General features: G+C 34.7%; 1 protein-coding gene across 1 annotated transcript; it reads left to right on the forward strand.

Moving 5' to 3' along the window:
* On the forward strand, nucleotides 1-21432 carry LOC138320693 (neurexin-4-like). Its single transcript, XM_069263857.1, has 24 exons — nucleotides 1-110; nucleotides 1461-1613; nucleotides 3317-3507; nucleotides 4990-5131; nucleotides 5544-5756; nucleotides 5997-6175; nucleotides 7778-7951; nucleotides 8146-8307; nucleotides 8754-8835; nucleotides 10553-10708; nucleotides 10868-11003; nucleotides 11440-11546; nucleotides 11835-11960; nucleotides 12680-12892; nucleotides 13143-13439; nucleotides 13786-13971; nucleotides 14218-14439; nucleotides 14727-14969; nucleotides 15376-15561; nucleotides 16959-17101; nucleotides 17305-17398; nucleotides 18224-18346; nucleotides 19157-19309; nucleotides 19494-21432. The coding sequence occupies exons 1-24, from the start codon at nucleotides 38-40 to the stop codon at nucleotides 19682-19684; spliced, it is 3945 nt and encodes a 1314-aa protein (XP_069119958.1). The 5' UTR covers nucleotides 1-37; the 3' UTR covers nucleotides 19685-21432.
* The last annotated feature ends 289 nt before the right edge of the window (nucleotides 21433-21721 follow it).

A 21721-nucleotide genomic window follows, 5' to 3' on the forward strand; every position in this document is an offset into this window, starting at 1 on the left:
GGTAAAGGGACAGAATCCACGCACACCTGCGCTGGTCATGGCGCGTATGAAAAGCTTGATTTTAATTCTGGCAATTTTCTGCCAAATATGCTACGGATACGAAAGAGACAGTAAGTATTCATAATACAGTATTATTTAAACAACTTTTTGATTAATCGTAAAATTCTTTACCTGTTGCAGGTAAAAACACACCTGGGTGTTGACCCTAATTCAACTTAGTTCAAAATGGCGGAAAGTGTTTTGATATGCTGTTATGGCGGAAGTGAATGCATTTTAGTCATTTTCTACGATGTTTTACAAAAACAGTGTATTTAAATAACTGAACGCAATAAATACAGAATGCAGATTTGGAATATTATCCATATAGATCCGAATGATGTATATAAATGTGTGTGACAGCAATATTTTGCATCGTGTCTGATGTTCAAATTAGCCAAAATCACAGGATATACACATGCAATTTAGCCGTAGTTAAACCATTGTTATCTATTTTATATATTCAATTAAGTATTGTAGATGCGAATACAGCACATGCCCGTTTATTGTCAAGTCATAGAGTACAAACGCACGAACGATTCTGTTAAGTATGGTTTAATTTTACAATATTTTATATTTACTGACGCCAGTAGCTTTAGACTAAGCTAGTATAGAGAGATCGTTACCTAACTTCAATGTGAAATACTTATGGTGATAGGAAACTAGGAAATTTTACCATATTTCCATTACGATTGATAAAGGATATTTCTTCAATATTATGATTGAATATATGCCATATTACATATGTAAATTAGGGTTATAGCTACACCATAGCTTATTGTGTAATTTCAGGGTCCAGACCCTTTTAAATTGGGAACACAATACATTACATTTTTCTTGAAACATTTATATTTTAAAGAGATTTTCTCTATTTTCGAAAATATTTACATTAAATTGGGAAAATACAGCAAAATGTCATTAGGGGGATTGGAGACCTTTATTTGGCCCAAAACGCACCTTAAATACTGGTTAATAAGTAAGTATATTCAGTATCAGACTGGTACAGTACTTTGATTTATATATATATTCATTGCTTGGATATGTGTCAGGTCTGTCTTATAGGACCATTGACACAGCTGCAGACATTGGTTATAGAGTTATATGGCCACTGAAACAAATGATTTTCCGTCATTTCAGAGCTTTTATATTGAAATAGAAATCATAATTAAGTTATAGCTCGGAATTGACAGAAAATAATTTACTAATATTAACTTATTTTATTATGAAATTTGGCAATGATTATGTTTGAATAAGTTTGATGATTGTAGTCAGACATATTTGTTAGAGTTATGGCCCTTTGGTTGAGTAGTTGCAACACAATAATATCTCCCGGAAACAGTGGATAATAATCATAAACAGCTTTAAATATTTGCATTAGAATATTCTGTTCAAATCATGTCATTTTTTATGAATTGTTTTTACAGAGACCCCTTTTCGTGACACGGACTGTCTAGATGGCTCTGCTGTTGGTATTGGTGTGGATAGTGGGTCGAGGATACCCGATGCCAGCATGTGGGCGTCGTCATCGGCCAGTAGTATCAGGATGCCATCCCGAGGCAGACTTATGGAAACTGCAGGTATAAAGCTTGCATTTACTCAGACACTGAAATAACATCAGTATAATTTTTGAACTAAAATGGTCTTATAAGGGCCTTGTAAGAGTCTTGTATTTTTGCTTAAGCTAACCAACAACGTAACATTTTATTTGTGGCATCAGAATTCAAAACTTAAATTGTTTTAATTATTGACTTTGTATCATGATCTTGACTGAGGCTTTCATGAATCTTTTCGAGAATTTAATCAAACTTATTTTCCACTATTTTCATGTATCCTAAAGATGCAGGCAGATAAGGCCAAAAAAAATGTCTGTTTAGGGTTACATTGGCAAAAAAAATAGGGTCGGGCTGTTGGGAGGATTTTTTCCCCCTTTTTTTAGTGTCTTTCACTCTAAAATGATGGCAAGAACCGGAGTCTGAGATGGAAATCTCTGAGATGGAAATCCTTAGGGTCGGGGGGGTTAAAAAATTAGGGTCGGTCAGGTAACTCTAAACAGACATTTTTTTTTTGGCCTAATGGAAGTCCTATACATTGTATACACAAAATTTTTATTAACTTTGCATTAATTGTTCATACTTCAGGTGAAAACAGTGCACACCTTAGACATTTGCTTTCTTTTTCCCCACATTTAGTTCTTTTCCTTCCTTTAAATACAGACACAAGACATGAAAAATCTCCATCCAAACATAAAAATTGTATATGTTTAAATAAGTGATCAGTAAGATTATATTCATGGTTAATGACTTACATGCTGAATAAATTCAACATACTGCCAATAGATTAGTGTCGGGAATCGGTTGAAATTTCATGGTCGATCATCAGTTTTATTTAACCAATCAATGATCGATTAAAATCAATTATTTTTTTCCTTGATGTATAAACAAGTCTCGTAAAAAAAAATCCTTCAAGGGCTTACAATCGCAAGGCCTCTCTGTGCTATCATGTTTTCATGTTGCTTATTTTCTTCACAAATCATGATCATCTGAACGTTTACATTACTACGTAGTGCTTATGCGCTCTTCAATTTGTCTAGACGCTTAAAATTTGAAATGATATGAGTGACAACCACACTCAAGGGAATGATTTCAACAAGTTGGCTATGATTTTTTTTGCATGTTTTAGTGATCGGCTAACTTTATCCTTTCGTTTATCATGGTGTTGGAAAATTTTGACGAAACTCGATTACAGATTTCTTATTCGATTAATTGATCAAACACCTCAAACCAACAATACTTGACAAACCGAATTCAGTCTGTGACGGGGGGGACTTTTTTCACTGCAAGTCATTTGGACTAGTAAACCCCAAAATTTTAATAATCCGACTATTTAATCACTAGTCCAAATGAAATATACTGCTGTTTTGCTTCAGCACTTCAGTCTTGATAAGTTAACAATTTTTGACACAAATTATAGCCTGGATGCTTTCATGAACACAAATTTTCACAAAATGATACATCCGGATTGAAATAATTGGACACACTATGCAATGTGTTGAAAAATGCAATTGACCACCGTTCATGTAAATAAAGTATGTTTACCGATTTTAATCGGCTGGAGAGCCACTAGTCCAATTGGACTGGTTCAATTCAATTGGCACTAGTCCGGCTGTAAAATTACTTGTCGTGGACATTGGATTAGTGCTTAAAGTCTGAATATCGATTAATCGGAACACCACTAAAACAGATTACAGTTTTATTGACCTTAGTTACTTTGACCTCTACAGGATCCTGGACCTCTAGGGTACAGAACTCAGCACAATACTTGGGGGTAGACCTGGGACGGGAATACCTCCTGACTCGCCTCCAGACCCAGGGACGACAGGGCACAGACGAGTACGTCACAGAGTTCATGCTGTCATTCTCTGTTGACAGAAAGACATGGCGGTTCTACTCTAACGAGTTTGGTATCAGAGAGGTATGTTACTGTAGAGATTAATCTGCTTCTTACTGTACTGAACATATATTCTCAGTTTTTCAATACAGCCATTAATTTTCTTACTTGAACTACATGTTTTGCTTAATAGGTGTCTCTCTTATTACATTTTTTCGAGAATTATTGAGATATTTTGTTGAATTAGACGTTTTGTTTACCACTAAGTATTTTAGTTTTGTAGATGTTAATTAGTATATTTTGTTGAATGGACGTTTTGTTTACCCCTAAGTATTTTGGTTTTGTAGATGATTATAGGTATATTTTGTTGAAAGGACGTTTTGTTTACCCCTTAGTATTTTGGTTTTGTAGATGTCTATTGGTATATTTTGTTGAATGGACGTTTTGTTTACCCCTAAGTATTTTGGTTTTGTAGATGTTTATTGGTATATTTTGTTGAATTAGACGTTTTGTTTACCCCTAAGTATTTTGGTTTTGTAGATGTTTATTGGTATATTTTGTTGAATGGACGTTTTGTTTACCCCTAAGTATTTTGGTTTGGTAGATGTTTATTGGTATATTTTGTTGAATGGACGTTTTGTTTACCCCTTAGTATTTTGGTTTTGTAGATGTTTATTGGTATATTTTGTTGAATGGACGTTTTGTTTACCCCTAAGTATTTTGGTTTGGTAGATGTTTATTGGTATATTTTGTTGAATGGACGTTTTATTTACCCCTTAGTATTTTGGTTTTGTAGATGTTTATTGGTATATTTTGTTGAATGGACGTTTTGTTTACCCCTAAGTGTTTTGGTTTTGTAGATGTTTATTGGTATATTTTGTTGAATTAGACGTTTTGTTTACCCCTAAGTATTTTGGTTTTGTAGATGTTTATTGGTATATTTTGTTGAATGGACGTTTTGTTTACCCCTAAGTATTTTGGTTTTGTAGATGATTATTGGTATATTTTGTTGAATGGACGTTTTGTTTACCCCTAAGTATTTTGGTTTTGTAGATGATTATTGGTATATTTTGTTGAATGGACGTTTTGTATACCCCCTTAGTACTTTGGTTTTGTAGATGTTAATTGGTATATTTTGTTGAATGGATGTTTTGTTTACCTCTAAGTATTTTAGTTTTGTAGATGTTTATTGGTATATTTTGTTGAATGGACGTTTTGTTTACCCCTAAGTATTTTGGTTTTGTAGATGATTATTGGTATATTTTGTTGAATGGACGTTTTGTTTACCCCTAAGTATTTTGGTTTTGTAGATGATTATTGGTATATTTTGTTGAATGGACGTTTTGTTTACCCCTAAGTATTTTGGTTTTGTAGATGTTTATTGGTATATTTTGTTGAATGGACGTTTTGTTTACCCCTAAGTATTTTGGTTTTGTAGATGATTATTGGTATATTTTGTTGAATGGACGTTTTGTTTACCCCTTAGTACTTTGGTTTTGTAGATGATTATTGGTATATTTTGTTGAATGGACGTTTTGTTTACCCCTAAGTATTTTGGTTTTGTAGATGTTTATCGGTAACAGTAATGGAGACATGGTGAAGACAAACACACTGAAGTACCCAGTTGTGGCACGCTACGTCCGCTTCCATCCATCACGCTGGAACATGGTCATCTCCATGAGAGTGGAAGTACAAGGCTGTCCATACAGTGAGTTTGGGGACATAGTAGATGAAATGATCAAACACATTATGGAATATTATACAACAATAAAACCCACTATAGCCACCACCTCCATATAAAGAGCATCTCATGAAGACCACTTTAGTACTGTCTAATATGGCCAATTTCAACACAATATTTATATAAACCTTTATAACATGTGTATCAAAACCACTTAGCAATAAAGACCATTTTTCTAAGTCCCTCGTGTGGTCTTTATTGACAGGTTTATCTGTATATCCAAAAGAGTTTATATTAACCACTATTTCAATTACATATTCTTTTGTTCTTGGTAATTGATATTTGTATTTGAAAACAAATTTCAGGCGAAAGTTTGTTGGTAGTACCTGTTAAGATTATGCTCTTCCTATAATATATACATGTATATATATTTTATCAGATTCACAAACCGTGAGATTTGACGGTGGTACCAGTTACATTAGCTATGACCTAAGTAATCAAGTCCCCCCACCAAGCAGTATCGAGGACAACATCAAACTCCGCTTCAAAACCAACAAACAAGATGGCGTCATCATGTTTGCAGATGGAAACCAAGGCGATTACATGTCATTGGAGCTGGTTGGAGGAACCTTGTTTTTCCACGTAGATTTAGGTAAATCTATGTTTTTAACAGATAAAGATTAACCTTCACATCAAAACTATTTCTTTTTTGAGATTCATTTTTGTAAAGAAATTAATTCCATTGCAGTATCAAATTTGATAGATACCAAGAAAATCAAAGTCTTTTGACTGTAGATCAATGTCACTATCAAAATCTCTGTTGTGATTTTGTGACATAGAAATTGATTAACACTTCTTTACAAATATAACATTATTTCTTATTGTTTTCCAGGCTCCACCATGAAAGTGAATGGTGCTACCAATGAGTTGGGTGGTAATATGCTTGACGATAGCCAATGGCATGACATCATCATCAGACGGAATCGCACTAATATCATGTTGATTGTCGACAGAATGGAGACCCGATTTGAAACCAATGGAGCATTTTACCGACTCAATGTTGACAAGAAGGTATTAAGCTGGAAATGTAAAGCTATCCTCTGAAGGGGAGATTGATAAATAACCTTGTAGTGTTTCTCATAGCCCAGATTAGCATGGTGCCGTGCCGTGCCCTTTTTACCCGACACCATGCCCCTATAACCTAGCTCCCTGCCCTGTTTGCCCCCAGTACACGTTTACTAAACTACCAAAATACCAGGCAATGGCTTGATAATCATTTAAACAAAGGAGGTGTGACCACTCCCTGACCCCCTGACCAACACCCCAGTGGCCCTAATTAGCAGCCTTGGGCTAATTCCACCTTGGGTTGTGGTGTCACTTTCACGTCTGTGTATTACGTAAGCTGAAGTCAAGCAGCTAATCGGCAGCCTAGAAAACAATCAGCTGGTATTTCAATAAGTTTTATGACTACAGCTAGTGAGCATTACTACAAAAACAAATACTGCTTACAACCGTATATGATTTACTCACGTTTTTAATGTATAATAGGCCTTCCTATATCTGATGGATGTCGCAAGCTTTGCAATCGTAATGGCCGCAATTTTGGGTGTATTGTAAAAGTGGGTCTGGATTGGTATATAACTAATATTCACGTTTTTTAAAATGAAAACGGTATAAATTTTTTTAGAATTTTGGAGTGAATTTATTTTTAGAAAAAATATATTAATAATAGAAAAAATATTAAAAGCAATTTAATTAAAATAAATCAAATTAAAAAGAAATCTACTTTTTTTCTCTCTCAGATTAAATTATATTTTGAATACTACAGTAAAAATTATGTATTTTCTTAATTTAGTGCTTGTAAACTAAAGAACATTATATTAATTAATTATCCATTATTGTGAAACATGTTAAACTTATTCAATTTAATACAGTATTTTTAATATTTCAATAACAATATATTAAAATAAAGGTTATTGGATTGAAATTAAGGTATATTTCGCATTTTCCACATTCTTTAATTTTTATTTTTTTGAAATTTAGATCTTTCTTTTGAATCATTTGTAGTCATGATCATATGATCAGCAGATTCCAATTTCCAAAATTATAATTTTACCCAGAATAATTAAATAGATATCCTGATATTACTTAGCAACTCAGAGAGTTTAAAGCATTTAAATGATATTAAGTTGAACCAGAATTAAATAAATAACAAGACAATTTTAAAGGTATTCCCTTTTATTGGAAGTCGTCAATATAACTTTTGTGCCCCTTTGATAGTTATTTATCACGGTCAAGGTGCCCTTTTCAAAACCCAGCACCATGCCCTTTTTTCTCCTGTTAAAAACACTACCTTGTTGATAAAAAAAATCAGATAATGATTTTAAAATAACAATTGGTGTAGATTTAGTACTGACAAATCTAAATCAAAATGACAACATTGTGCAGAAAACACTTTATTTATGAAAAAAACCAAGATATATTGAGCTACAAACGTTTTTGACATAAAAAAATATAAAAAGATTATAAAATAAAATGAATTTGAAGGAGAAAAGTTGAAAAGTTGCCCCAGATAATAGCTACAGACATGGTCATGTAAACAGAGTAAATTGTATGACTAGTAATGAATGTCTGATTAAGTACTTATGATGTTTATGATATTTTTATCATCAGATCTACATTGGAGGTGTACCAAGTTTTGACCAGAAAGGTTTGACTGTGAAGACTAACTTTGCTGGTTGTCTGGAAAATGTTGTATTTAACAGTCTGAAGATGATACGTGATGCTCAAGCTGGACAAAGTGGATACCAGATGGTCGGATCTGTACCTGACCCCTGGAACTGCAAGGTCAGTTAGAGGTCAAAGGATAAAATTGTCGTTCAATATTTTATCATTGGTCAAGTAATGATAAATTATAAGGACTGTTGTGTATTTGGTGTAACATTACTTGGGTCTAGAATACAATCTTTTCAGGTGGCTTTAAATAATTCCAGCTCTTTCAATGAGATGATTTTTCTGACTTGTTAGGATTTATTTTACAGTTCACAGCTCCTATCCCCATGACCTTCTTTACATTTGACTCGTATGCAGTACTGAAGGGATTTGATGCTGGTGGTGCAATTCGTCTACAGTTTGATTTCCGTACCCACGATGAAGATGGCATTCTCCTTCATCATGACATGGAAGACGGAGGCTCAATAGAGGTAAAATATGGTCTTATATTAGCCAGAAGGTTCTAACCTATGCAAGGGGTGAAACTCATTTTGAGATATATTAACTGCTAATTCTTCTTTGTCTTTTCTTGTCTTAGCTTTACTAAACATTGAAAACTACCAAACATATTGTAAAATTAGATCATTTTTTTTATATAAAGCAACTATGCAATTTTCTGCTATCAGATCTTATTGATCTTGCTTTCAATTCAAAGGTCAAATATAATAACAGTGATTTATGTGACAATTGTACAGATAATTACTTTTAAATATATGTATATTTCCCTGTAATGTCAGCACTCCATAGATTGTTTTTTTTTAACTGTGAAGTCAGTGGTAAAAACTTTATGACACACACTTTATGATTATATGATGTAATTATTTGTTTGATGTTTAAGGATGCCTGTTGTCTGACTGACCTTGTTTTGTTTTGACAGGTGAAGCTAGATGACATAGGTTTTGTGACCTACAAACTTGTCACTAAGGACAACCAGATTATTGAGGATATGGTCCGCAACAGTAAGTTAAGAGCCACTCTGATACTGGACATACATATAGCAAGTTCAGATAGCAAAATGGGCCTTGTAAGATAGGTGTTGAAACTTAAGTTGTGAAAAGATATTTCGCATATTATGATCAAGTTATCTCAAATGTGATGGTGTGAGGGGTTGATGGTGCATGAATAGTCTTCAATGTCATACAAGTATGATGTTTACCTCAATGTCACCAGTCGAACTTTAAGCTGTTTTCAGTTAAGCAGCCTACATCTTCACCCTAAATATTACACAATAGAAATTGTGATTCAGAAATACAGTCAAACCTCGATGTATCGAAGTTCAAGGGACCGCCAGAAAAACTTCGAAACATCGAGACTTCGAATTATTCGTGGTTGAAATTAGACCGATGTTTTTTTTACCATGACCAACTGTGGTAGTTGTGTACATGTCGTCTCCGTTCCGTAAACTTTATAATCATTGTATTTACCACAAGCAAAACAAAATAAAAACGAAGTATGCAATTAATCACATGTATTGCTTATCGTTAGCAATACATATGTATATTATAAACAAGACTTGCGTGTACTAGGCCTAACCCATGTACAAGTGTTCGTTTGGCGACTATATATTTAAACAATGGTTAATATTACGGAATGAATATTTAAACGAAAACACGTTGTAAAAACGAAACTAAAAAAGAGGAACCGAAAGCGCTACAACACCTACAAAATACTTCGATATGATCGATTTGCTCCAGTATTTATGCCAAAGTTGTGCAATGTAACAGTTTTGAGTATGAGTTACTAATAATGTGGCTCGCTATTTACCGTTCCGTAAATCCTACAAACCGCTACCAATGGCGGCGGCAAACATCAATAACGACTAACTGTATCTTTGCCGTACTAATGATATAATAACGCAGCTTGTAAAAACAAAGCACCGGGTATCGGTCTGATTAGTGATATTAATGGTATTAATTATGATATCAAGCTAGCAACACAAGCTGTCATAATCCCTATTGTCCGGCGAATGGCCGTCGCGAGACATCTAGGTGTGACAGCATGCCGCGGGGTATCGGCGAACACCTGATCTGTACAGGTAAATTTTTGTTCGAATCATCGAGTGTCAGTTACCTATGATTCTATAACAAATGGTCCATGAAAAAAGTTCGATACATCGAGAACTTCGATTCATAAAACTTCGATTCATACATGGGTTAGTTAGTAATGTTATATAGGGAAGAAATTCGGGACCGGACAAAAAGTTCGATACAGCGAGAAATTCGATTCATCGAAGTTCGAATCATCGAGGTTTGACTGTATTTGAAGATGTGAATAGTTTTTTTGTGAATCTGGCTTTTAAACTCAATCCTTAATGTACAGAAGTCACATACATCAGATAATTGGGCCTTAGCATTAAGATATATGTGTGTGGGTGATTGAGTGACCGAGTGATTGTTACGTAATATTACCACTAACCATTGCAAGGTAGAAACTCAAGTGGGGCTGAACAATGGACAAATACTGATCATAGTTTGGTGGGTTGTTTTCCACATTCTTAACATCCTTTCTATTAATCAATCTTATTTTTTTTAATAAAAGATTGATTGATAGAAAGGATGTTAAGAATGTGAGGAAAAATGTCAACTGTAAATGACCCTGACTAATTAATACATAATGAACAATATAAAGTCAATCATATATGTCTGTGTTATAAAATATTGTCTGTTTTTCCTTCAGCTGCCCTCGATGCCAAGTCTGAAGGATTTGCTGATGGCCTCTGGCACTCTTTCTTTCTCCATGCCAACCAGCAAATGTTAAACATCACTGTTGACAGAAACGCCAAAGTCTCAAGGAGAAGTCTCACAATATCGGCTGGTTCTACATACTTTCTTGGTAAATGACAAATTATTCAAATGAGCATTTTGAAATAATTTATTGTTAATTGTGGATCTTTACTGCAAAGAAACGAAATTTTTAAAATGTTATATGAATTATTCTTAATTTGTTGTGATGTTTTTTTTAATATGTCTTCTTTCTTTATTTGGTAATTAGGAGGTTACACGCTTGGAATAAGTTTCCGTGGATGTATGCGGTCAGTCGAAATTGATGTGACACCAGTAGATTTGAACAGTATTTCTGAGTCTGACTTGAAGGATGTCGAGATTGGCACATGTGGACTTATAGACAGGTTGGTGTTGTTGTCTTCTTTTGTCATATTGACTTTGATAATAAACCTCTGAGATTAGCTGTTATATTAACCTCAGTCATGTTGTCTTCCTAGATTTTATTGTCATGTTGATTCTGTTGACTACACCGGTGGTTCTTTTGTTATGTTGATATTTTTTATAGTTTCAGTTGTTGTGTCAAATTTATAGAGTCCGCTAATCTTAGGGGGGAAAAAATGCTGAAATCATCACTGTTGCCTCGTCAAGTGCTCAGAACACCAACAATCTGACTGATCTGAAGTCAACTGACCTGTTGTCTTATGTTTAAAAGCAGGATAACACTCGGACAAATTCCCCGAAAAAAAATTCATTTCTTAAGATATATTTTTTTTTTTATAAAAACCAAAATGATGACAATATTCAGTGGAAATGTAATATTAATATATTTCATATATGCAGGTGTACTCCCAATCCATGTGAACATGAAGGCAAATGTACACAAGATTGGAACAATTTCAACTGTGACTGTCAACAGTCAGGCTATACAGGAGAGGTTTGCCACATCTGTAAGTTATTATAACACACTAAATATCATAAAAAAAGCATTTATTTCACGAGTTTCTCATGGAACAAGTCAAATATCATTTGAAAGAATTTCAATGTTGAAAAGTATTGTGAAAATTCCAGTGTAGGCAGCCATTTTTCCTGATGTCTTACCACTATTCTATCACAGTTGTTATGTCAGATATTACAGATTGAGGACATATAAAGTTTTTTGTTAAGTCAGGTTTCAGTATTTTAGGAGCACAAGTTGTGTCCTTTACCCTGTATAATGTATTTGCTTTACAATTCAGCTGCCTACTACCTGTCCTGTGAAATGTACAAGATGTACACGAAAAATGACGGCCTAGAACCAGCTATAATTGACCCGGACGGTTCGGGTCCCCTTAAACCATTCAAGGTCAAGTGTAATGGCAAAAGTAAGTTGACAGACATCTCACATTTAAACAGATATAGGCTTAGATGGAAATCTAGACCAAATAATACTTCCAATTGGTTAACTGCTTGTACATAGCCATATATTCCTGTTAAAATGCATGTGGAGTTGTATTGTAGGAGATATTGTATAACAGCTGTTTTTGAGTGAAATTTAAGAGAGTTAAATGTTGTATAATATAGTTTGATATTTCTGCCATCATAAATGTTACTTTCGTGCCTATAAGTAATTTTCCTGGAGAATAAGGTAAAACGTGTTTCAACAGTTATGTTTCATTGTGATGGAAAAAATGTTTCACAAAAATTTACATTCTAAATTTGCTTCAAAAGCAGTTGAAAATATCTTTAAAAAAACTTGTTTACTGAGTGACTACAAGTAGCTGTCATGGGGCTGTGTACTGTGGGTTTTAATTGAGCTATAAATTTGGGAATTCCATCACATTGTATGAAATTTTCGAAATTTTTCAAAAGTTGTGGATTTATATTACACACACTGATACTTTCAAAGGATTTATGGTGATTTACGGAAATAACCCCCTCCAAACAAGAAATTGCTAATTTGTACACATGTGAGCTAATTTGTACACTTGTGAGCTAATTTTTACACCTGAGAGCTAATTTTTACACCTGTGAGCTAATTTTTACACCCGTGATAATTAACAAGTATACAGTAGATATAACAGCGGTGTTGCTATGGTTACAGATGAGGTGGGTAAACCTGTAGAGACCTGGGTCGGCCATGACAGTGAAGAAGATATCCGTGTAGACGGCTACCAAGCTCCCAACTTCTATGTCCGTAAGATCGGTTACACTGCATCATCTATTGAGGAACTGACTGAAGTCATTGAGAGAGCGGTCAACTGCCATCAGACTATTGAGTACAAATGCAACAACTCTCGTCTACTAGCCAATCCAAGTAAGTCAAAGTCTTACTACAGTTACTGAACACAGTAATGTCTCATTGACATAACAATGGACATCGGGTAATTGAAATGCTATTTTACCTGGTATCTGGCTCTTTAGTACAAATAGGATGATCATCTGATTTTCAGCTTCTATTTAAACAGAAATAGAGCTAGAAGTATCCTGCTTTACGTGTTTAAAATATTGAATCTGTTAAGTTATAAATGATAAAATGTTCAATACAATGATTTGTGTTGGTACAGATGATTCCCCTGAGTTGCACTATGCCTGGTGGGTGGGGAGAACATTCCAGCCCATGTACTACTGGGGAGGGGCAGCCCCAGGCTCAGACAAATGTTACTGTGGACTGACCGAAAAAGGCTGTACTGGGGGAGTTTCAACATGTAATTGTGATTCTGGACTCTCTACCTCGGACAGCGGTCAGTTAGTCCACAAGGACTATCTGCCGGTGATGGAACTTCACTTTGGTGACACAGGAACAACGACAGACAGTAGACTTGGGTTCCATAAAGTTGGACCTCTCATCTGTCAGGGGGACAGTAAGTACAGTTGTATAGGACTGGAGCAGACTACTGATTTTAGACACAGCTTCAGAAAAACTCTTATATCATTGGAAATTTATTTGTTCATAACAATTAACCCATTAGATTTTATTTCTTCAAGATCATGGATGCTTTTGTAGCTGTAAAACAAAGCTGAAAATCCTGACTTTAGATGGTTAAATTGGTGTAAAATACTGTATTGCCTTATTGATAAGTGTTAATTATAAAGCGGAAATCTGTTGTGAAGAGGTTATTGCAGCTAATATTCCACACAAGAGATCCATAAATATGTGGATGAATTAGAAACAAACTTATCTAAATGTTTCCCGCCAATTTCTTTCAGATCTGCTTGACAATGTGATAACGTTCCGTAAGGCAGATGCCACCATCAAACTAGCCACCTTTGAAGCTGAGCCGTCTGGTGACATCTGGTTCCAATTCAAGACGACTGCCATGGATGGTGTTATCATTCACAACATCGGAAACTCCCTAGATGGCAGCCCTGACTTTATTCAAGTCCGACTATTTAGTATGTATAGGAAACTTTTGTGGTCTAGCTGCTGTTGATTTATTGAAAAACTTACTTATACCCATACTATTTACTTAAAGAAAAACCTTACACAAATAGAATTTTGCACAAAACAATCTTTTAAAGCCTTTTCAAGAGTTCTTTATTGTTACATGATGTATTTTATGATTCATTTCACATAAAGAAGTACAGATGTTTCGTAAAGATTTCATTGAATTTCAAACGAATTTGTATTTTAAATTTCAGACGGTGATACGATTGGGTTCAGTTATAACAATGGTAACGGCATCAAGGTGCTGGAGTACAAATCTACCAATGCCCTCAATAACAACTTTTGGCATACCGTTCATGTAGAGAGGAATAGAAAACAGGCCTGGCTCCGTGTCGACAACTTCCCAGAGAAATATCTCGACGAAGGTCAAGATGAGGTGACACGTACACTTGATCTCATGGGATTTCTGGTTGTTGGTAAGAATGGATGAATATTATAATAAAATGTAGTCACAAAACCCATCCATATTGTGGAAACATATGTTGTCAGAACACCATATTACCGTAAAAGTTGCTGAACTTTGAGCTACCCTCGATGAAGGCAAAGGATATTATGATACGCAACTCTTAAAATTACTATTAAAAAAACACCTCCAAATCTCTTTCTAATCTCAATTGTTTTTGACACAATGTATTTGAATTATGTATACAAAATAGACAGAAGAGAGTAAATTTTATAACTGTAAAATTTGATGTCCTATCAGGTGCCACAGTGGAAGACAAGAATGGCTTTGTTGGCTGTATAAGAGGGCTTCGTGTGAACGGAGTGTTGCAGGACCTCCGAGGTCTCGTGGAGCGTGGCGACTTCTACTATGGTGTGTCGGTCAACTGTAACGGAAAGTGCAACAGCAATCCATGCATGAATGGAGGTACCTGTATAGAGGGTTACTCTGGCTACACCTGTGACTGTGCCTATACACCATGGAGAGGCTGGATGTGTGGACGAGGTCAGTAACTGATATCACTAATATCACACTTTTCTCTAGTTGCAATATCTCTAGGTCTTTACACTTCCTACCCAAAAACAATGTTGTCTTTAGAAAACAGTATTTTTGGAAGGCATGTATATTCATTCTAACTTTTTGTCACCACCGTATTGTGTATCAATTTGCATTTTACAGTTATCTGCCCTTACATAAGATTTTGTGAGATAAGGTCATATATTACGAGAAAACAACAAAACTTTCACTCACCAACTAATGATGTCACAACCAATACCAACCTGCCACTGGGTAAATGAAAAATGATAAATGAGAAAAACATCAAGAACATTTTCTCTTAAATATTACGACAGTTGCAAATGCCAATAAAATACAATATAAAATGTAATACAAGATTGTTTGGTGCTTACAGAGGTGGGTGTGAACCTTCAGACCAACTTCCAAGTGAAGTACACATTTGACAAGAATCAGGGATTGTCTGCCACAGACTTCATGAACATACGCGTAGGTTTCACAACCAAGTTAAAGCAGGGTATTCTGGTACAGCTCCGCGACGCTGAAAACACAGAGTATGTGTCGTTGGAAATTAACAACAGTGGTAAGTAATCAGGTACAGTAAACTCCATAGACTGTTTATTACTGTGAAAACATTAATTTTCGTGGGGGTTTAATTTTCGTGGATTTCGTTTTTTGACCAAAATCAACGAATTTACATCCCCACGAAAATATATATACCTATACCAATGTCATGTAAGTTTATGCGTTCATACATTGTAGGATGATTATTACCTCACTACATAGGTCTATTTCGAGGACAAGTATGACAAGTTCAAAGTTGGAAAATATTGTTCAAACAAAGATAGTTTTCAGAATTTCATAGACTTCATCTACATGTACCAACAAATAATAGATTGAGTATATCATGACACTATCAATGTGACACGATAATTGTTTGTTGGACACATCTGTAAAAACACTGGCTGAGTACCGACTCTAGATTGTGATTGTAACTGTGTTGTGTGGTAGAGCTTAGTTCCGCTTGAGAGATCAAACAATACAGGTGACAGTGTCGACTTTGTATATTTTAACGGTAATGTGTAAGGTCTTCTCCATGAATTTAAGTGCCAACGAAATTGTAAAATTTTAGAATCCACGAAAATTGAGCCCAACGAAAATGAATGATTTCACAGTACTAGGTTCATTAAAGCATTACATCTACAATATATCATTCGTTGATAAGGTTGGGATGTTTTCAGTCTTTTTGTAAAACTATTTGTGATTTTAGATGGTAGACACTGCTGGTGGGTCTTAAGTTCTGAAATGTTTATGAACACAAGGACGTATATGAGAAGGATAAGTCACACTGGGTTTTGGGGGAGTACAAGACAGGAGCTTTTGTGTTTGTGCACTGACCGTGACGTTGGTCGACGGGTGATTTTCCTTTGATATCCGCCGGCGCAGCCTTTGATGTAGCTTGCGGGTGCGAGGGTTACCGTCTTACTTTCTGAAGCGGGCCGTCATTTCATGAGCTGTCGTATTTTTTTAACGAAAATTTAAGACATATCCTCTAAATCTTCTGTCCTTAAATCAAGTTATAAACGTTGTGATATTTAATAAACTTTACATTGGTGTTTCGTTTGACTCGATAAGACAAGTATTTGTTGAGAAAAACGGTTTTTATTCCCGGTTCATAGGCGTCTCGCGTGGTGTTTAGTAATGTAAAGAGACAGTCATGAATCCTTCTCACTTATAAATCCTTGATGAACACAATAAAATACAATTGTTGAATACATAAAAATGATTCATTTGGGACTTTCAATTTTCATTTTGATTTCATTCTTAAAGTTTTTTAATTAATTAATCAGCATTCCTTTATCATTTAGTTTGACATGTAGTTTGATCTGTTTGGCCTACTGTATACCTGGATATAAGAATTACTGACGAACATCAATCCTTATCACCATTTCTTCATATTGCATCATTTTATTTTATCAGGGGGCATAAAGTTTGTAGTAGACGTTGGTTCTGAACGTTGGGAGTTGAACACTCCTAATCACGGAATAGACTACACCAATGGACAGCAACATGAAGCCAAAATGAAGAGAGAGGGACCTGGAGGAAGAATAGTACATTTACAGGTGAGGTATATTTTGGTCTAGAGGTTTTATTCTTACTGAATTAAGCAGTCAAAAGTTTTGGATGTATTTGATTTTGAATGATATTTTAATGTCTTATCCTTAAATATGATAATCTACAATAACTTAAGTTTCTGGTTGATGTTGATTTTATTATTTTTGTACCCACTTGTTAATATCAATAAAAATTCATTATTCTTATGAAGGTGGACAACTATCCTGAGGCCATTGATACACTTGGAGCTTCTCTCAGTGACAGCATCCTCAACAACCCGAAATATCTCTTTGTAGGAAGTAACGGTAGGTATTAATTCAATATCTAGAATATCATTTCTCCCATTCTTCACAGGAGCATGATATCCTGTGGTTGCTAGGAAACTTCATCTTTTATACCCACAAAATCATATGATATATAATGCTTAATACAGGGGTGTGTGTGACAACCTACACAATTATATGATATATGCTGCTTACATTGTCATTGACACCATCAATTTTGATGCATTAAAGTGTTTCTCTGATGCTGGTGGGATATACGTTTTGTCCGAGTGTCTACGGTGGCCAATTAAGTGGTAAAGATATCCACATATGCAAGCCCTCCACCTTAGGTCGGTGTTTCTACTCTAAGAACCCTGGCTTCTATCCGAATAAATCTGGCAGTCGGTGTTTCTACTCTAAGAACCCTGGCTTCTATCCAAATAGATCTGGCAGTCGGTGTATCTACTCCAAGAACCCTGGCTTCTATCCAAATAAATCTGGCAGTCGGTGTATCTACTCCAAGAACCCTGGCTTTTATCCAAATAAATCTGGCAGTCGGTGTTTCTACTCTAAGAACCATGGCTTCTATCCAAATAAATCTGGCAGTCGGTGTTTCTACTCTAAGAACCGTGGCTTCTATCCAAATAAATCTGGCACATATTAATTGACCCTGTTGTAAGAAGGTCATCAAACCAATCAGATATTCTTGTTTGTCTCCCTTGACTTTTAAATACTTCCAGCATAGAATCCAGAAAGAATATCAAGTATTGAAAGAGTTAAGCAGGGTCATTGAAACTTGTATTGAGTTGCAACAGGGGCATTATGACTTTGTATGATAAGCAGAAGTGTTTTTTTTTCCATATTCAGACACCGCAAACAGCGCTAAAGGATTTGAAGGCTGTATTTACCGTATGCAGGTGGACAACATTTACCCACTCAAACGAGCCTTCCAGGATCCTAGACCCTCATTTGTAGAGCTCAACCCATCAGGTTAGTAATATTTTCCAACCTTCACTCTCTTTTAGAGCTCAACCCAACAGGTTTGTCATTGTCCAACAGGCATTATGATTTACCTGCTGTCCTCAAGGCATGATCATAAAAGGTGACTAAATTTAGGATTTTGCATTTTTAATCCTGACTTTTTCTTCCTATTGTCTCATTACATACCACCTCACTTTAGGTCATGAAGTGAGCCCTCACAAGTGCAGATTAAGATGGACAAGTCTCGAATGACATTGAAATGAAAAAAATTACCTGCACCTGGATTGCCCATACATTCAGTTGATGTGATTACTGACGCATCTCAAAAAAAGAAATCAAGATAAAATTCTAATTGTACAAATTGAGTCTAGAATGATGGAATTCAAAATCAAATGTTAAAGATGCTCCTACGCCGACAGAGCTTAAATGATATTCATCATTTGAACAGTACTTGGTGTTTAATCGTGTACATATATGTCTAACTAACACAAAAAATAGTATAAAATAATTTATTTTGCCTTTAGTTGAGCACAATCAGTACTTAATTCTGTAAAGGATATCGCGCCATGAATTTTTTTTGGGATGCAATTAATTATTTTTCATATTTTTAACTTGAAGGAAAATTAGAAGCTCAAACTTTTCAATGGTGGTAATGGTGTAAAGAAAGCAACTTTTATAAATGAAGAAAAATACTAAATCGTCTGCCCCTGTTTTCGATAGTGAAAAAATACCATTTGTCAGCGGTGGAGCATCTTTAACTTTATTATATTGTGATAATGAATACTGTATGATTAATAAGAGATATGTTGACTCTGACAGGGAAGGTACGAGAGGATATGTGTGGTTTTGAAGAGGTCACACAGCCACCAGATCCAATCGAGACCCGGCCCATTGCTGGAGGTCCCTACACAAACATCACGTTCCCATACAGCGACGATGGACTCACCACCACAGAGCGGGGCATCATTGGAGGTAAGACTGTATGTCCTGGTCAGTCTACAATTTAGGATGATTTTAACTCTTAAATGAACAATAAACCTAATCCTATCACACTGAATTTATTCTAGCTGTAGATTCAAATGAAAATATTTTGGTGTCTAAATGTATTATCATTCTATGTTGCCGTATCAATCGTGATGTTATGTTCCCATTTCAGGTGTCGTTGCTCTGGTCTTTCTCATTATCATCATCCTTGCCATCATCGGTTTCATCTACTTCCGCGAAAAGGGCGATTATAGCACAAAAGAGGCTAAAGGTCAAGATCTTGCTGATAATCCAGACACTGCTGTTGTCTACAACCAGACAGGTGTACCAGACATTGCCAAGCGACGAGAATGGTTTATATAGATACTTTGTGTCAAAAGTTACAAAAATATATGTCTTACATATCAACAGTTAGGCAAAATATACGTCTTACATATCAACAGTTAGGCAAAATATACATCTTACATATCAGCAATTAGCAAATTAGAAGTTTTACATATCAACTGTTTGGCAAAATGTAGAATTTCCTATCAACAGTTAGGCATTTAGGTGTTGCATATGAAGTTTTGAAGTATGTAATCTGTCATACAGAACATGACACAATATGTCAACAGTTAGTATTTCTGAAGAATTGAAGATTGCAATTGTAACAAAAGGCTAACTGCTCCTGATGTTATTCACAACTTGTTTTCATCAGTATGTTTCATTTGTAAAAGATACACTATGCCTTGAAACACATTTGTGTATAGCTGGTCATGATGTAGTCTTTATCCACATAAATTCTTGTTTGAATTTTGATATCACTTTCAAGTTTGTCTTTATTCAGTTTATGTCAAGAAATCTCAAATTATACTTTTGTATTTTTTTTCTGTCTTTTAAGGATAAAATTGATATGTAGGTTAGTCTGAAGTGAGAGGCCATATTTTATTGTGATAAATTTGATTTAAGATTACATATCATTATCATAATCAAAGAAACGGATTGTGTAGATAATTTGTACATTGTAAAATAATAATTTGTATATTTTGTAAATAGAAAACTTTTTATACAAGCTCCTTCATTGTAATATAATCATCCATGTCCGTTAGATTGTCTCCCATCTTTTTTTCCTATATGTTATCATTTATATATATGTGTGTCAAAAAGTAGCTCAGTTCAATTCTACTATTTACATTCCAAAAGAGGTGATTTACAGCAATTTTTATATATTAAAAGTTTTGCTTTATTCTTTTACCTTTGATTTTCGTAAAATGCAGGAATTAGAACAAATTACAACAGAATTGGTCAATATTGCACATATTAGGTAAAGAAAATCTAGTCCTTGTTTTCGTATTTCACTGTTTAATATACATATTTTTTTGTGAGAAAATTCTCATGTTGAAATTGAATGCCTTCCAAATTAATCCAAAGCTGAGTACCTAAGTCATCTGTTTTAATTGCCATGATCAATAGCAGTTCGTGTTTGTCTAGGTATGGACAAGACTGAGATTTATATGAGAGAGAAAGAAAAGAGTATGCTTGTTAATATCTAGCAATTAATGTCAACCGTCAATCTGAAATGTGGATAAATACAACAATTTCAAGCTTTATGTGATAGTATGGAGGCACCAAATTTGGAAAAATAAAAAAAAAAACAAAAAAAAACGGGGAGATAATTACAATCACAGGTTAAATAAATCTAGATAATTGTGCTATTTAGAGACAATTGACTATTCAATACCTTTTGACTCAGCAATGTAATAATTCCATATGTTTTCGGGAAATGAATTGACTTCTCTGGAGTTTTCTTTTCATTCAGTATAGAAATACCTAAGGCTTAGTATGTTAGTGAAACTGACTTTGTATTGGAGAAGAAACTCATTTCAGAACAACTAATATATCTAACTATATATTACATGCAGAACTAAGCTATTATTATAAAACTGTATCTGGAGCGTTATTCAGGACAACAGAGCCATGGGTGAGAGGTTGAAGAATGTGTGTTAGATGGAGGAGGTGTGAAAGTGCTCAAGTATCGAAATGAATTATTTTTATACACAATTTATAATTGATAAAAAATGTGTAGTATTGATGCAATAAATGAAATAAATCAGATGTACTAACAAACAAATGTTGATGTCATTCTTAAAATGTCCACCCAGTCAAGTAGGCAGCCTATTAGTCGTCTTAACTACATATTACAGAGTTATCTGCCCTTTAGGGTAGGTATTAATTGTTATATCACAAGTTTGTGTACCAAAATGGTGTCATCTCTGAAAAATATGGCATTACTCTCAAATTCACAATCCATACTTACTGACAAGGGGAAGATCACTCTGTAACATGTGAAGAATAGGTAAAGAAAGCAGTTCATCAGGATCATTTACTGCAGGCCTACGTATACACGTATTACCATAAACC

The sequence above is a fragment of the Argopecten irradians genome, chromosome 4 (genome assembly GCF_041381155.1).
Source record: "Argopecten irradians isolate NY chromosome 4, Ai_NY, whole genome shotgun sequence".
Taxonomy (NCBI): Eukaryota; Metazoa; Mollusca; class Bivalvia; order Pectinida; family Pectinidae; genus Argopecten; species Argopecten irradians.

Excerpts from the sequence above, each read along its gene's own strand:
- LOC138320693 (XM_069263857.1), top strand. The coding sequence starts at position 38 with ATGGCGCGTATGAAAAGCTTGATTTTAATTCTGGCAATTTTCTGCCAA. Across the intron at positions 5,757-5,996 it reads GTTTTTCCACGTAGATTTAG|GCTCCACCATGAAAGTGAAT; the intron begins GTAAATCTATGT and ends ATTGTTTTCCAG. Across the intron at positions 6,176-7,777 it reads GACTCAATGTTGACAAGAAG|ATCTACATTGGAGGTGTACC; the intron begins GTATTAAGCTGG and ends TTTTATCATCAG.